General features: G+C 44.3%; 1 protein-coding gene across 9 annotated transcripts in view; it reads left to right on the forward strand.

Annotated features, from left to right (window-relative positions):
- Positions 1–16151, forward strand: part of ATP7B (ATPase copper transporting beta) — a 49499-nt gene that overhangs the window by 4940 nt on the left and 28408 nt on the right. The window contains exons 1-5 of one of the 9 annotated variants that reach the window (XM_083495110.1): positions 1083–2237; positions 2409–2683; positions 8175–8438; positions 12533–13745; positions 15065–15313. In XM_083495110.1, the coding sequence (XP_083351236.1) occupies positions 8190–8438; positions 12533–13745; positions 15065–15313 (1711 nt within the window). In that variant the 5' untranslated portion in view covers positions 1083–2237; positions 2409–2683; positions 8175–8189. Of the gene's footprint in view, positions 1–1082; positions 2238–2408; positions 2684–4402; positions 4619–7934; positions 8062–8174; positions 8439–12532; positions 13746–15064; positions 15314–16151 lie in introns of those variants that run through there. The other 8 variants (XM_083495109.1, XM_083495115.1, XM_083495113.1 and 5 more) reach the window with 8 other exon arrangements.

A 16151-nucleotide genomic window follows, 5' to 3' on the forward strand; every position in this document is an offset into this window, starting at 1 on the left:
AAAGAACAGTTCAGTTGAACAACAAAAGAAAAGAAAAGAAAAGGGGGGAGAAATAAAATATATACTTATATACATATACATATGTACAATTGTACTTAACTAATATTGTATTATGTACATATGTACTTACAGTATATACTTATCTAATACATAGGCATTGTTATTAAACAAATGCATATATGTTTATTTTAAACCTATATTTTGTATTAATACATTCCAAATATCATTATACTTGTCCATGCAAAGTCTGTGTTTGTAAGCAATCTATTCATAAGTTGCAAGTGTAATCATATAGTCAAGCCATTGATTAAATGGAGCTGTATATTTAATCTTTCCAGCGCATCAATACCAGTCTTTTGGTCATAATAAGGGCACAAGGAATCCATTTACGTTGTTCAGTTGTCAAATTCCATATTGCTTTAGGTATGTCGTTGAAAAGAATATTTTCCTCTGAAATTTTTAACTTTTTCTGCACAGTCATAGTTATACTTTCTCCCAGAACTTAATAAGGACAATAAAAAGTCAGAAGAAAGAAAAAGAAATGAGAAAGCAATAAAGAGGACTCCACCTGTTAAATTATGTATAAAAAGATTATTCAAAATATTTAAGGTGTTCACCCCGGAATCGTATCAGAATCCTGACTTAGTGTTGTGTTCAAATTAGGGGACCTGTTCTGTTTTGTTTTTAAAGGTCTGTTTCACATGTAAAGGGACGTGGGTGGCGCTGTAGGTAAAACCTCAGCGCCTAGGACTTGCTGATCGCATGGTCGGCGGTTCGAATCCCCGCGGCGGGGTGCGCTCCCGTCGTTCGGTCCCAGCGCCTGCCCACCTAGCAGTTCGAAAGCACCCCCGGGTGCAAGTAGATAAATAGGGACCGCTTACTAGCGGGAAGGTAAATGGCGTTCCGTGCGCTGCGCTGGCTCGCCAGATGCAGCTTGTCACGCTGGCCATGTGACCCGGAAGTGTCTGCAGACAGCGCTGGCTCCCGGCCTATAGAGTGAGATGAGCGCACAACCCTAGAGTCTGGCAAGACTGGCCCGTACGGGCAGGGGTACCTTTACTTTACCTTCACATGTAACACTAAGCCACAGTTTTGTGCTATGTGGGGGAGTCTCAGTGAGCCTGAATGAAGAAACTTGCTCACAGGCTTCTCTTTTCCCACTTGAAGCTGCGCAGGATCACATCTTTGCTTGGGTTTGCTGAGGCTCTTCTACATATCATATCACTAAAGCACATCCTTCCCCACCCAACTGTTGCTACCAGTCCCAGCAGCTCCCCCCCGCCTTACAGATAATATAAGGCAGCTGCTGTCTGTCTGTTTATATAAGAAGGCTTTACTTTCAGAAAAACACCTAGTCCAATCCTTGCAATGTAGGAATCCACAGCCACCCCTGGGTGGATTTGAACCACCAACCTTCAAAGGGGCAGTTGTAGGCACAAAGGAAACCTAGGAAAAACTGTCTCTGTGGAACTAAATGCTGGCACGTGAAATCTTTTATTTAGTCATGAGAAATGTATGCAGTCAATTTCATCCAGTAAACCTATTGGTAAGTAATAGATTAACTGGGCACAAGTAGATTCATATGACCATCATGTGGCCTTTAATTACTGGTTGTAGAGTTGTGGGCTTTTGTTTTCCCTTCCTTCATATGCATGCTGCAGTAGTGGAACTATAGAAGGGTGAGTGGCCCGCTTCTGGAATGCATAGAAATATGTCAGACAAAAGAAGCTTTAGACTGCTGACATGCACAGTAAGTTTACATATTTATAGACTACATTTGTGAGATGTTTTGCGTAGCACATTGATTGTATATTGTATCGTGAATAAGCTGTGGCACCTAAGAGGTGATTAACTTTGCAATTCTAAGTAGTTATTTGGCAGTAAGTCTCCTTAAGCTCAGTGGGACTTCTTTATGAGTAAACATGCATAGGATTGGGCTCAAAAGTAGTTACTTTGAGGATTTCAGCTACAGTGCTTGTGCTTGTCAGGAACAGACTGGCACAAGGAAATACAGTGGTACCTCGGGTTACATACGCTTCAGGTTACATACGCTTCAGGTTACATACGCTTCAGGTTACAAACTCATGCTAACCCAGAAATATTACCTCAGGTTAAGAACTTTGCTTCAGGATGAGAACAGAAATCGTGCGGCGGCAGCAGGAAGCCCCATTAGCTAAAGTGGTGCTTCAGGTTAAGAACAGTTTCAGGTTAAGAACGGACCTCCGGAACAAATTACCGTATTTTTTGCTCTATAACACGCACCCGACCATAACACGCACATAGTTTTTAGAGGAGGAAAATCCGTAGGCATGCCACCCGTAGGCATTCCCTCCATAACACGCACAGACATTTCCCCTTACTTTTTAGGAGGAAAAAAGTGAGTGTTATGGTGCAAAAAATACGGTAAGTACGTAACCAGAGGTACCACTGTATATGTTCATGACTTAACATTACAAAAATGTGTATCAGTGTATGATTGGGCCAAGACAATACTGCGAGGAAGTGACTTTAATAACAAAATGTATATAAATGTATTATGTCATCCTGTTTAGATTGGACCCGAGAGAATATAGTGAGGAAAGAATTGTAATTTATTCTGTTGAATCCCAGTATTCTGCTTTTCCTTCAAGAATCTCAGGCAACGTTAGTGGGGTTATTGCACTTCTCTCCTCATTTGAGGGAAGTAAGTTGTGCGTGGCAATGACTGACCCAAAATTGCTCAGTGGGAATTTAAACTCAGGGCTCCCTCATGCAATACTCTTGCATATTGTCTCTCCAACGGGTTGTGTGATGTTGAGTGTGTAATATTGGGTGGGTTGTGAGAAAAGCGGTCAAGTGGGCAATGTATTATGCCTCCTCTACAAATGCATATACAAACATTATTGAGTGCTAGACTTGTAAGAGCCAGAATTGTGACACACATATTAATTAGGGATGAACAAATTGGTTTCTTTACTGAATTATTTGTTTTTCTCTGTACGGTCCTTGGTGAGGAAGGAATAGATATATTTCCAGTCTGTGTCACTTTTGCATATGTGTGCATCAGAACACCCAGGAAGTGTGAGAACTGTTCCAATCTTCACACAAGTCTGGGGAGTTTGGCTCAAGTCAGTTTCATATCAGAATGAGCAAAGATCCGTTTCCTTAAACATACCTAGTTTTAATGCAGCTGTAGCACAGTGGAGCTAGAAAGTTTCCCGAACATTATTCTAAATTATAATTTATTTGGGACTGGATCTTTGGGCAGGATTGACAGGAAAGGGGATTTAACGCTAATCTAGTCTGATTCTGGTTTCATTTTCTAAATGTGTTGTAACCTGTTGAGAGCCTCTGGGATAGGGCAGTATGGAAACAGAAAAAAAGATGAAGCAGCATGCAGGGCGGAAGATTTAGAGGGGCATGATAGTTGCTGTGCCAGCCTGCAACTGGTAGCACTTTTGAGCCAGGATCAGCACCAGTGCAGTCGGTCGCATGAGGCCAGTGGAACTGGGCTGACAGAATCCAATGAATTCAGGTCAACTCAGCCTGTGCCTGAACGTCCTGCCAAGGGACCTTCTGCTGGCAGCACTTCCATGTCCACATGTGGTGGGCGGAAAGGGAAGTTCCACACTGCCTCCAGGTGGCAGGAGCCTGGCAGAACTGGGCGGAAGAACACCTCTGCAAATCCAAGCCTCCCTCTGGCATAATTTAACGGTGGTGGGTTGCTCCACCTCTCTGTTTTTACTCTTGGTTCTATCTTGCTTGGAAAGAAAAAACTCAATAATGTTTGCTAGTTTTGTACTTAAAAAAAGAACAAACCCACCAAACTCTACCTTGGGCCTCTAGCTGTTTTTGGACTACAACTCCCATCATCCATAGCTAGCAGGACCAGTGTTCAGGGATGATGGGAGTTGTAGTCCAAAAATAGCTGGAGGCCCAAGGTTGAGAAACAATGCACCATGGTTTATTTGATCCTCTGAACCTGGCTCAGTGACCAAACTTGGTCTGAAACTGGTTTAGAAGCCTTGATTTACGTAAACCATGGCTTAGTTTTGCATGCGGACCCTGCAAACTTTATAAGCAGTCAAAGGCTTCCTCCAAAGAATCATGGGAGCTGTAGTTAAGGGTGCTGAGAGTTGTTGTTGTTGTTGTTTAGTTGTGTCCGACTCTTCATGACCCCATGGACCAGAGCACACCAGGCACTCCTGTCTTCCACTGCCTCCCGCAGTTTGGTCAAACTCATGCTGGTAGTTTCGAGAACACTGTCCAACCATCTCGTCCTCTGTCGTCCCCTTCTCCTTGTGCCCTCCATCTTTCCCTACTTCTTCTCCTTGTGCCCTCCATCTTTCCCTACTTCAGGGTCTTTTCCAGGGAGTCTTCTCTTCTCATGAGGTGGCCAAAGTATTGGAGCCTCAGCTTCAGGATCTGTCCTTCCAGTGAGCACTCAGGGCTGATTTCCTTCAGAATGGATGTGTTTGATCTTCTTGCAGTCCATGGGACTCTCAAGAGTTTCCTCCAGCACCATAACTCAAAAGCATCAATTCTTCGGCGATCAGCCTTCTTTGTGGTCCAGCTCTCACTTCCATACGTCACTGCTGGGAAAACCATAGCTTTAGCTATACGGACCTTTGTTGGCAAGGTGATGTCTCTGCTTTTTAGGATGCTGTCTAGGTTTGTCGTTGCTTTCCTCCCAAGAAGCAGGCGTCTTTTAATTTCGTGACTGAGAGTTAGGTGAGCCCTATTCCCTTCTGGGAGCTACAATTCCCTGAGTGGTTTAACAACCAATGCCTCTTCACAGGGAACTCGGGGGAACTGGAGCTCTGTGAGGGGAATGGGGGGGGGGGCCCTAACAACTCAGCCTTAACGAACTCTTTGACTGTTTGAAGTGGTATCATAGTTCTTTTAATGTATAGTGTGAATGCACCCTCTGAGGGGTCCCATGATGTTGCTTTTGCTGCAACAGACCCTTCGCTCAGCCGTTCCTCTGGATTAAAACACAATGAACTAGCTGACCATGCTTCTTGGCTGGCAACCCAAGTTGCCCAGAGGTGCATGGATTTTTGTTTATTTTATAACCACCATCTTCTGAACCAGAGATGGGAATCTTTTTGATCCAGGAGGCCACATTTCCTTCCTGCTAATCTTCCAAGCACTGCATGCCGGCTCTGGGAAGGCCAAAATGGTGGGTGAGGCCCAAGATGGCCGTGTATGTTGGGCAGCCCCAAAGCGTAGCCCCTCTCCACTCATTTGTGCTCCCTAACCAGCATTTCTCTATGCAAAAGCAGGAACTGAGGCGCTGATAAAAGCCCGCCAAACCTGTGACTCAGCCTAGTGAGGGTTTTCAGAGGATTAAATGTGCTCCTAGAGGAGAAGCTTCTCATCTTCCCTCAATTGTCTCCTGTAACATATGAACACACCTGATCCTGTTCCCTTTGTGTGTGCCGTGTTAAGCAATTCTCCCTCCTCTGCTTTTATTATTGAGCCTCGGGTTCAGATTGCAGTTCTTTTGTTTAGGGCATTTTAAGATGTTTTCGCATTGAGAGGAACCAAGAGGTTAGAAATGGGCCGGAGCCCTCAAGTTCAACCAACTTCATTTGTGGTATAATAGGCATTAGTGTTGCTTGCAGTTATGTCTGGAAGTGTTTTAGGTTGTAGAAGGGTGGGTTGTTGTTATTACATTCAGTATGGTTTGTCTCCACTACTGGCATCCTGCCAGCGTGGAAAGTTGGGTTCAAATCCCTGCTCAGCTACGAATCTTGATGGGCAACCTTGCTCTAGTCACTTTTCCCATCTCCCAATCTAGCCAACCTTGCAGGGGTGCTGTGATGGGAGAGGGAAAGGACCCTTGACGCCGTAAAGGTAAAGGACCCCTGACAGTTAAGTCCAGTCACGAACGACTCTGGGGTTGCGGCACTCATCTCGCTTTATTGGCCGAGGGAGCCAGCGTACAGCTTCCGGGTCATGTGGTTAGCATGACTAAGCCGCTTCTGGCAAACCAGAGCAGCACACGGAAACTCCATTTACCTTCCCGCCGGAGTGGCACCTATTTATCTACTTGCACTTTGACGTGCTTTCGAACTGCTAGGTTGGCAGGAGCAGGGACCGAGCCACGGGAGCTCACCCTGTCGCGGGGATTCGAACCGCCAACCTTCTGATCGGCAAGCCCAAGGCTCAGTGGTTTACACCACAGTGCCACCCGCGTCCCTTGGCGCCATGCCTAGCCCCAAAAGAAAGTAGTAGAAAGTAGTAGAAGCGATTGTCTGCCCGAGGGAGGGGAAAATAATAATGGGGTGTACACGACTTCTGCTTCCCTTGCCTATTGAAAGGAATTTTGCTACCGCAGGGCAAGGCTAGCCAGACAGTCAGGTCGGAATTTGGAATTTAGCGTAGCAGAGTTCAGATGCTGCTGAGGCAGGAACTGCTTTTGAGAAGGAAAAGAACAAAATTGAACCGTATCGGCTGACACAGAGTTGTGATCTGTAATGTGGTTTTTTACCTGATGATCTAACACATTAGATCTGGATGTATCACCAACACGGTCGGCAGTGACAGCTGAATTTGGCTGTAATCAGGGCCGGATTTAGGTTTGATGAGGCCCTAAGCTACTAAAGGTAATGCGGACCTTTATATGTCCAGCTGTCCTTTGTCAACAAAAAATTGTCGCTGTTTTTTTGTGCTGAATATGTGCTATATGGTAATTTATGGACCTAATAGGCATCTAAATCCATTTGCACATAACAAATAGGAGCCTACACAACACAAAACACTGTTGCTGTATGTAGGTTTTATTTTATTTGTTTTTTATCTTATACAGTGGTGCCTCGCAAGACGAAATTAATTGGTTCCGCAAGTTTTTTCTTCTTGCGAGTTTTTCGTCTTGCGAAGCACGGTTTCCCATAGGAATGCATTGAAAATCAATTAATGCGTTCCTAGGGAAACCGCTTGCCAGGCTGGCGGTGCGGAGAAGGGCTTTTCTCCCCACCGCAAGCCTTCAGGACAGGTACGGGAACAGAGGGGAAGGCGCGCAGCGCTTTCCCTCTGTTCCCGGGGCTTGCGTGGGAGGAGGGTTTTTCCTCTGCACCGCCAACATTCAGAACAGCATTCTGAATGTTGGCGGTGGGAAGGAAAACCCTCCTCCCACCCCAAGTCTTCAGGAAAGCCATCCGAAGCTGGGCGGCGGGAGGAGGCGTCCCCCCCCCCCCGCCCGGCATCGGAGCTTCGTTCCGATGCCGGGCGGGGGGAGGAGGCGTTCCCCCCCCCTGCCCGGCATCGGAGCTTCGTTCCGATGCTGGGCGGGGGGAGGAGGTCCCCGCTGTCCCGGAGATTTCCCTATGGGCTGTCGTCTTGCGAAGCAAGCCCATAGGGAAATTCGTTTTGCGAAGCGCCTCCAAACCGCAAAACCCTTTCGTCTAGCGGGTTTTCCGTCTTGCGAGGCGTTCGTCTTGCGGGGTACCACTGTATTTTGGAAATGTATATCCAGTTTTTTTCTTTAAATTTTTTTGGGGCCCCAAAGAGAGTGGGGCCCTAAACTATAGCTTGTTTAGCTTATACGTAAATCCAGCACTGGCTGTAATGATGTATTTATTATTCCAGCCAGCCACAGAGTTGGTGGCTTCCGCAGAATACATGTAGAAGAGTCCTTCTTTTCAGCGAAACATTTTCTATTCTTCTGGGTTTGGCAGCAGGCCTAGGAGCTGCTGTTTTCGGTGTGTTCTCCTTAGCGCTGCTCTCGAATAACAAAGCCCACAGGTCACCCTCCTTCCCATGTTTTAAAAATGTGTTGTCTGTAAATGGATTCTCAGTGTTTTGAGCAAGCGGTTGATTGAAGAAGGATGAAAGCTTGGATGGCAGAGTTAATTATACACTGGGTTGCCTCACACAGGCCATATTTGACAAGCTTGTGAAAGGCAGCCTTGACTGAGGACACTGGAGAGCCGTGCGCAAACAATTATAGCAGCACCCAGTGCCGTTTGTCATTGCATGCCAAGGCTGACAATGGGTGGGGAATATTTAAACCTGTTTAGAGATGTATAAAGCCAAGCACAGCCCACTGCTACAGGTTACTGAAAAGACGACGAGGAGGTAATCTAGCTCTCTAGCAATACAGATTTTGCTATCCTGGTATAGAGATGGTAGGAGAGGGATTGTGGCAGCAGCAAACCAGATAGCACTTCTTTCCCATTTGGCTTTTCCAGTGTACAAAACCTCCTATGGTAATGGAGAATAAAACAAAAGAGATGTCTTTGAGAGAGGGCCAATCTTCCCTTGCAACTTTAAGCCACAAAAACATTACTCTGGTGCGCTTCTGCAAACAGCAGTCTCCCCAAAAGCTTTCCGCGCTGGAAGACGATGAGCATTGCAGGCCAGGAGGCCTTGTGAAAACTAGAAGTCTGTCTCAGAAAGCGGAGGATATTCCCTACAGTGTCTTGACAGAAGTGGTAGACAGCACTGACAGACAGGTCAGTTTAATAAGATAGAGGGGATGCGAACTAAAACTTTTGGATGGGTGGGGAGTTTTTGTGAGAAATTAAAGCTCCAGTCCTATGTCCACTTAGCTGGAAGTAAATTGGAGACAATATCATTAGTTACCATAATCCTTTTTCTTTGTCCGCCAGGAAGTAAAATGTACCCCTTTTTGAAAGCAAAGTACCTAAAGAGGTAAATAATCTCCATCCATCAATGGTTTATAAATTGTTTGCTTTAGTAGCTACCGTTGGACATCAATTTGTGGGCAGCATAATAGTTGAAAATAATAGTAATTGCTTGGAAAGGGAAACTATCATAATTATAGATAAGCTGCTTATTGAAAACCGATTCTAGCAATAGTTCTTAACAAACAGGCTGCAGACATTTCAGCAATTCCTGTATTTCAATAGATTTATAGACCAATTAATGATCTGACTTGAGTACTTTGGGTCATACTTTAAATAGAGGTCCTTTTTTAGTTTTGTATATCTTAAGTGCAGATATTTTCTGTGATTTGTGACAGAGAAACCCAACTTGAAACAATCTTAAATTTAAATGATACCGGAGTTTGTAAAAAGATTATTTGCCAAAGCAAGTTGGTTTCCTGCAGGTTGATTTATAATAACATGTGCCATTGAGATAAGGCGTAAAAGCTTTTGTCGTGCCACAGATAGTTATTTCACATATTCTGTACAGCTTACTACTGGGTAAGTGAGTTTGGATTGTAGCCTTAATTCAGAGTAAACATCCATACGATTGTGCATTGTTCACACTTAAGTAGTACAGTATCTGGATTATGTTGTTGAAACCTAGCTTTTTGGATGTGCTGTTTTCAAAATTGTATGATGAACAAGAACCATGCTACATATGTTGAAGGCTGACATGCATCGAGTCAGATTTACCAACATGTGGCATGCAAATTCTTGCTGTGCTGTATTTCTTAAGTCTGCAGTCCTAGCCCCACTGACCTTGGAGCAAGCCCCATTGAATTCAGTAGAACTTCTGAGCAGATATGGTTAGGATTGTGCTAGAAGCTGTTTAATATATCTTGTAAACCTTTCGAGCTTTTGATAGCCCAACGCATACAATTCGTGTTAACAGGCTCAGTCCAGTTTCCCTCTAGAAAAATAGTTAGCAGAGTTCAGAGACAGAAGCTGCATTCACATCTCATGGTAAGCTGTAAACCAGGGGTAGCCAACACCCTAGAGACTGCGATCTACTCACAGTATTAAAAACTGGCAGTGATCTACCCCCTTTTTGGGGAGTTCAGGTCAGCATTATTGAGCTTTTTTTAAGGAGGAGGAAAGCCCTGATTTCTGAGAATTCAAGCCTAAGCTCAAGCGAAAAAGGGGAACAGCCACTTGCCAACAGATCACTGGGGAAACAAACAGCCTCACTGAGTAAACTGTCTTCCGTTCTGCGAATCGTTCAACAATGGAGGGCAGGGCAAGGGGCGCTAAGGTGTTTTACCAAAGCTAAGGAAAGGGACCCAGCTAGCGACCACGATATACCAAAGCCTCCCGGGGATCTACAAGCAGATCCCGATCGACCTGTTGGACATCCCTGCTATAAACCATGCACTTTACTACTCCTTGTTTGCGCTGGGGATAAACAAACCACCACCCCTAACTTAGTGCTTCGTCCACATCAGTGGTCTGTTTCGCTCAAGCCATATAGTGGTGCCTCGCAAGTCGAAAAGAATCCGTTCCGTGATTCTCTTCGTCTAGCAGTTTTTTCGTCTTGCGAAGCAAGCCCATTGACGGATTAGCGCTATTAGCGGCTTTTAGCGGCTTATCGGATCAGCTGATAAGCGGCTTAGCGGCTTAGAAAAAGGGGGGGAGGGAAAAACCCCCGCAGGAACTCGCAAGACATTTTCGTCTTGCGAAGCAAGCCCATAGGAGATTCGTTTTGCGAAGCACCTCCAAAACGGAAAACTCTTTCGTCTAGCGAGTTTTCCGTCTTGCGAGGCATTCGTCTTGCGGGGCACCACTGTATTTAGTAAGCCAGAAACAAACCATTTCTCTTTGGAGTGCAAAACCCACAAACCCTGGTTTGGGCTTAACCCTAATAATTGTGGTTTGTTTGGTCAGCCATCTTACATCGCTGTGTGGATGCAGCCAGACAGTGAAAACAGACAAAGTTGATAGCAGGGTGGCAGCAAACTAGAAGTGAAGAGGATGAATAGAAACTGCTTTCTGGCAAGACACAACACACAACACGGTGCATTTTTGTGCAACTGGGCAGAATCCAGGGTCATATGCTGTTCACCTTTGTTCGCAATGGCAGACAGAGGTTGCAAATAGGGGCAAGGTATGGGGTGGTGTCTACTAGTTACTGACATTTTCTCCAAGGCACGAGGGAATCATCTATGCTTAGGAGCAAAAGAGAATTTGTGGGGAAAGGGGTTACTACCCAACTTCTCTCAGGCAAGGTCTGGATATAAGAGTTTTCTGATTCAACTTGTTAAGCGGTGACTGTGTTTCTCTTAAAACTGTGTTTGTAATGTGTCCTGTTTAGTATTCTCTGAGAACAAGAAGACTTGTAAAGATACTAAGAGCAGAGCCTAATTTGAATAATATAATAAAAATTTGGAGACATATAGCCCACGCCTCAGCATGTTTACTCAGTGAGTTCAGTGGAGCTTCCTGGTTAGCTTGCTTAAGACTGTAACTTTAGAAAAATTAAATGTTTAAATATTTAACTTTGTGGGTATACATTTAAATCTTGGGAAACTCTGGATCCAGCAGCGAATGCTGAGTCACTGCTGCAGGATGTCAGTGTCAAAATTCAAGAAAGGCTATCAAGTTGGCGTGGAATGACGTAGGAATTCAGAATGTTTAGAATGGATAAAAGAATTTAACGTAACTAAAGATAGGAAAAATGTGATAGGTTTACCTGGCTGTAAACACACCTGTTGAGGTGTGTAGCCTGTTGATTTTAAATGGTGTAGTACCTTGGTAGGTCACTTGTTGCAATTGGACAGCAATTACAAGGGTGTTTACTTGTTCATTTTTAAAAATATTTTTTAAATGAAAGTAAGGTTTGGAAAGAAAAAGACATTATGGGTTGTATCCACCTAAGTCATAGAGTAGACCCATTGAAATAAATGGATTTGGGTTACTGTATTTACTCGGATGTAATACACACTTTTTTTGGCCAAATTATGTCACAAAAATTAGGTGAGCATTAGATTTGATGGCGCATTTACATTCACTAGCAAATACCGTATTTTTTTGCACCATTTTTTGCACCACTTTTTTCCTCCTAAAAAGTAAGAGGAAATGTCTGTGCGTGTTATGGAGGGAATGCCTACGGGTGGCATGCCTACGGATTTTCCTCCTCTAAAAACTATGTGCGTGTTATGGTCGGGTGCGTGTTATAGAGTGAAAAATACGGTACTTTTTTGGTTTCAAGGTTTTGAAAATTGAGGTGTGCATTAGATTTGATGGCTCATTAAATTTGCGTAAATAAGGTAGTTATGATTAACTTTAATCCATTGATTTCAGTGTGTTTACTTGGAGTATGATTTAAGCCAAATTCCTTACAGTTGAAATCCAGATGACAGTGGCAAGAACGGTTAACAAAAGTGATGAGGACTTATACCTTGGCTGTGTTAGTTTGTTAGGCTACGGACTAAATGTCCTCCTAGAAGAGAATTGCTGGTGGGCTTCCGGAACCAAGGTTTGACTGTACAGTGGTGCCTTGCAAGACGAAAAGAATCCGTTCTGTGATTCTCTTTGTCTAGCGGTTTTTTCGTCTTGCGAAGCAAGCCCATTGAAGGATTAGAGGATTAGCGCTATTAGCGGCTTTTAGCGGCTTATCTGCTGATCGGATCAGCTGATAAGCGGCTTAGCGGCTTAGAAAAAGGGGGGGGGAGGAAAAAAACCCAGCAGGAACTCGCAAGGCATTGTCGTCTTGTGAAGCAAGCCCATAGGAAATTCGTTTTGCGAAGCACCTCCAAAACGGAAAACTCTTTCGTCTAGCGAGTTTTCCGTCTTGCGAGGCATTCGTCTTGCGGGGCACCACTGTATACGTCAAAGTAAACACAGTACATTATTTCTTCTTTTGTTTTCTCTGTAAATTTCAGGCTGTCCCTGGGTACACTTCGCCTGCCCACATATCGGCATCAGCAATGAAGCAAAAGTTTGCATTTGACAACACTAGCTTTGTGGATGACTTGGACCACTTACCCCCTCCTCATTCTCAAGTGAATGCTATTACCGTCAGTATTTTGGGTATGACTTGCCAAGCCTGTGTACATTCCATAGAAGGCAGAATATCCAAGGTAAAAGGAATTGTAAACATCAAGGTGTCTCTTAAGGAAAGTAATGCCGTGGTCAAGTATTTGGAACTGGAAATAAGTCCCCATCAGATCTGCCAAGAAATCAAGGAAATGGGATTTGATGCCAGCGTTGCAGATATAACGCAGTCTTCAGGGCAACAGACCGATGAAGATTTAGTTAAGATCAAAATAGAAGGCATGACCTGTCAGTCTTGTGTTAGCACCATTGAAGAAAAGATTGGGAAACTACATGGGGTGAAGAAGATCAGAGTGACCCTCAGCAGCCAGGAAGCCATCATTACTTATCATCCATCTATCATTAAGCCTGATGAATTAAAAAATAGCATAGACAGCCTGGGATATGAAAGCACTATTAAGCATAAGCAAGCCCCGTTGAAACTTGGCTTGATTGACGCAGAACGTTTACAGCAGATAAATATAAGAATGCCTGCTGACAGAGAGATAATAGAAAACAATGGGATGAGTGCATCTGTTGTAGAGCTCAATGTGGAAGGGATGCACTGCAAATCTTGCATCAACATCATTGAAAGTTCAGTCTCGGACTTGCCTGGTGTCCAGCGTATTAAAGTGTCATTGGAACAGAAAAATGCTCTTGTGTGGTTTGACCAGAATCTGATCACTCCATCCTCACTGCAGCAAGCTATCGAAGCCCTTCCCCCTGGTAACTTTAAAGTCTCCTTTTCCAGTGAAGTTGAGGACCATAATGGACCGCTTACCTTAAGGACGCCATCGTCTTTGCCTTGTATCTCTAGCAACCCTCCTCACGTAGTCCTGCAAAGTCAATCTTGTACAACTGTGATTAGGATAGATGGAATGACTTGCAATTCCTGTGTAAAATCCATTGAGAGCGCCATATCGCAAAGAAAAGGGGTCGGACATATATCTGTGTCTTTAGCTGAAGGCACTGCAATTATACACTACAGTTTGATGATAACCAACTCTGAAGAACTCAGATCTGCTATAGAAGACATGGGATTTGATGCTTCTGTCTTAACAGGTACAAATCAGTTTTTCTGTAATGGAGACGTCCTCATTGGAAAGGATCTTGTCACCTCCATAACAGTACTAGCATCTAGGGATGGGCAAAACTGTCGATTTTGGTTTCCCTCAGTTTTTTTCAAAATCCGAAATTGAGTTATCTGCATATCCACACCAGTTTGTAATTAAAAACCACAACTCATTCATTAGCAACTTAGTGTGAATGTCTCTAGTACAGTGGTACCTCGGGTTACATACGCTTCAGGTTACAGACTCCGCTAACCCAGAAATAGTGCTTCAGGTTAAGAACTTTGCTTCAGGATGAGAACAGAAATCGGGCTCCAGTGGCGCAGCGGCAGTAGGAGACCCCATTAGCTAAAGTGGTGCTTCAGGTTAAGAACAGTTTCAGGTTAAGAACAGACCTCCAGAACGAATTAAGTACTTAACCCGAGGTACCACTGGTATATGCTTTTGTATGGAATTTGGCCCAATATGGACATTTTTGCAAAGCTTGTTTTTCTAATATTTATTTTTAGAAATAAAAAAATGCATTTTATATGTTATTGTTACTAATGTGTGCATATTATGCACACTTTTCCTTAATATGTGCATTTTATATACATTTAATAATAATAAATTGTATACTGTACTGCCAGTGGCGTAGCGTGGGGGGTGCAGGGGGGCCCGGCTGCACCGGGCGCAACATCTGGGGGTTAGGGTTAGGGGGCGCAAATCCACGGGTTAGGGGGCACAAATCCACGGGTTAGGGGGCGCAAATTACTTGCCTTGCCCCGGGTGCTGACAACCCACGCTATGCCACTGTGTACTGCCCTACCCACCCCCCCCAGGTCTCATTACTTGACTAGAGAACTGCACTGCAAAATTTGGAGAAGCTCAAATTTCTGGGATAAGTGTGTTTAGGTTCACTTAGTGTTTTGGAAAGTGCAAATTATGTAGATTCACCTTTAAATGTGAACTGAATTGAATTTCTCCCCCATCCCTACTGATCATCAAACTGTACAACCTGTGTACTGTCTTGCTTAAGCATACTGCAGTTTAGTTTATAAGTTATAAGTAGCGTTTCTCTGGAGTTCTGCCTAGTCCGCAGTAGCTGTTTCACTGCTTGTCTTTGGAATCACGAAACACCCTGATGTGCTTGTCATTGATCCTTTTCAGATTTGGAATACAATACATAGGCGCAGCCTAGGAGAAAATCCCAAACCTGTAAATGAAAGTGTAGCATGTTGGGTCAACACTGTATATCAGTAAAAGAGTTCCATGGTTGCTGTAGTTGTGCTGTTGCTCATATGAATGCAATTTCCGATGTTCTTATTCAAGATACCACCAACGGGAGACCTACTACTGTTGGAAGTATGGAGACCAGCATGCTTGCCTCTGCTTCTCTGAGAAGTGAAACTCTTTCAGAGTTGCCATGCGGAGACGTTTTGCCACAGAAAAGGAACTTGTATAATGACCCTCCAAAGGCATCCACAACAGGAAAAACCGATAAATGTTTCATGCAGGTCACAGGCATGACTTGTGCATCGTGTGTATCAAGCATCGAGAAGAATCTGCAAAAAGAAGATGGTAAAATACCTAATACACTATGCAGTATATTGGTTGTTTTGGTATCGCCTTCGGGTGTGTTGAGCCTGTGGCTTTCAACTGCTGCTGGCTATCTGGATTGTTTGCTGCAGATCTGGGACCGTAGGAGGTGGATTAGCATCCTGCTCCTGAATGGGACTATCTCATTCTACTGGAGTAAATATACCGTATTTTTCGCCCTATAGGGCGTACTGGCCCATAGGGCGCACCTAGTTTTTTTTTTGGGGGGGGGGGGGTTATTTCCCCCCCCAGCCGCGGGGCTGGGGCGGGGGAAGCCCGAGCTTCCCCCAACCCCAGCCCCCAGAACAGGGTGCTATCCACAAGCCTTGCGAGCCCGGCAGGAACTCCCGCGGGCTTGCAAGGCTTGCGGATAGCTCCCTGAAGCCTGGAGAGCGAGAGGGGTCGGTGCGCACTGACGCCTCTCGCTCTCCAGGCTTCAGCGAAAGCCTGCATCCGCCCCATAGGATGCACACACATTTCCCCTTCATTTTTGGAGGGGAAAAAGTGCGTCCTATAGGGCGAAAAATATGTTAGTCTCATTTATACATTGCTTAGCCTCCTTCATAAATATATATTCTTTGAAGTGAGGACCATTTTATTTCAGATGGGCATGCTTCCAAGTAAAGGGGTCTAAAATAGTAGCCTGAGTTGAATAATAAAAACATCTGTTTAATAGTAAGAATTGCATACTGCTCTCATTGGTTGTGGGTGACTCGTAAATTATTATTATTATTATTTAGTCCATTTATAGATGGCTTACTATTCACAGATCTCGGAAGTGGTTAACAATCTGGAAAATCAAAATTCCTAACCAAAATAC

The sequence above is a fragment of the Podarcis liolepis genome (assembly GCF_965112155.1).
Source record: "Podarcis liolepis genome assembly, chromosome: 3".
Classification (NCBI taxonomy): domain Eukaryota; kingdom Metazoa; phylum Chordata; class Lepidosauria; order Squamata; family Lacertidae; genus Podarcis; species Podarcis liolepis.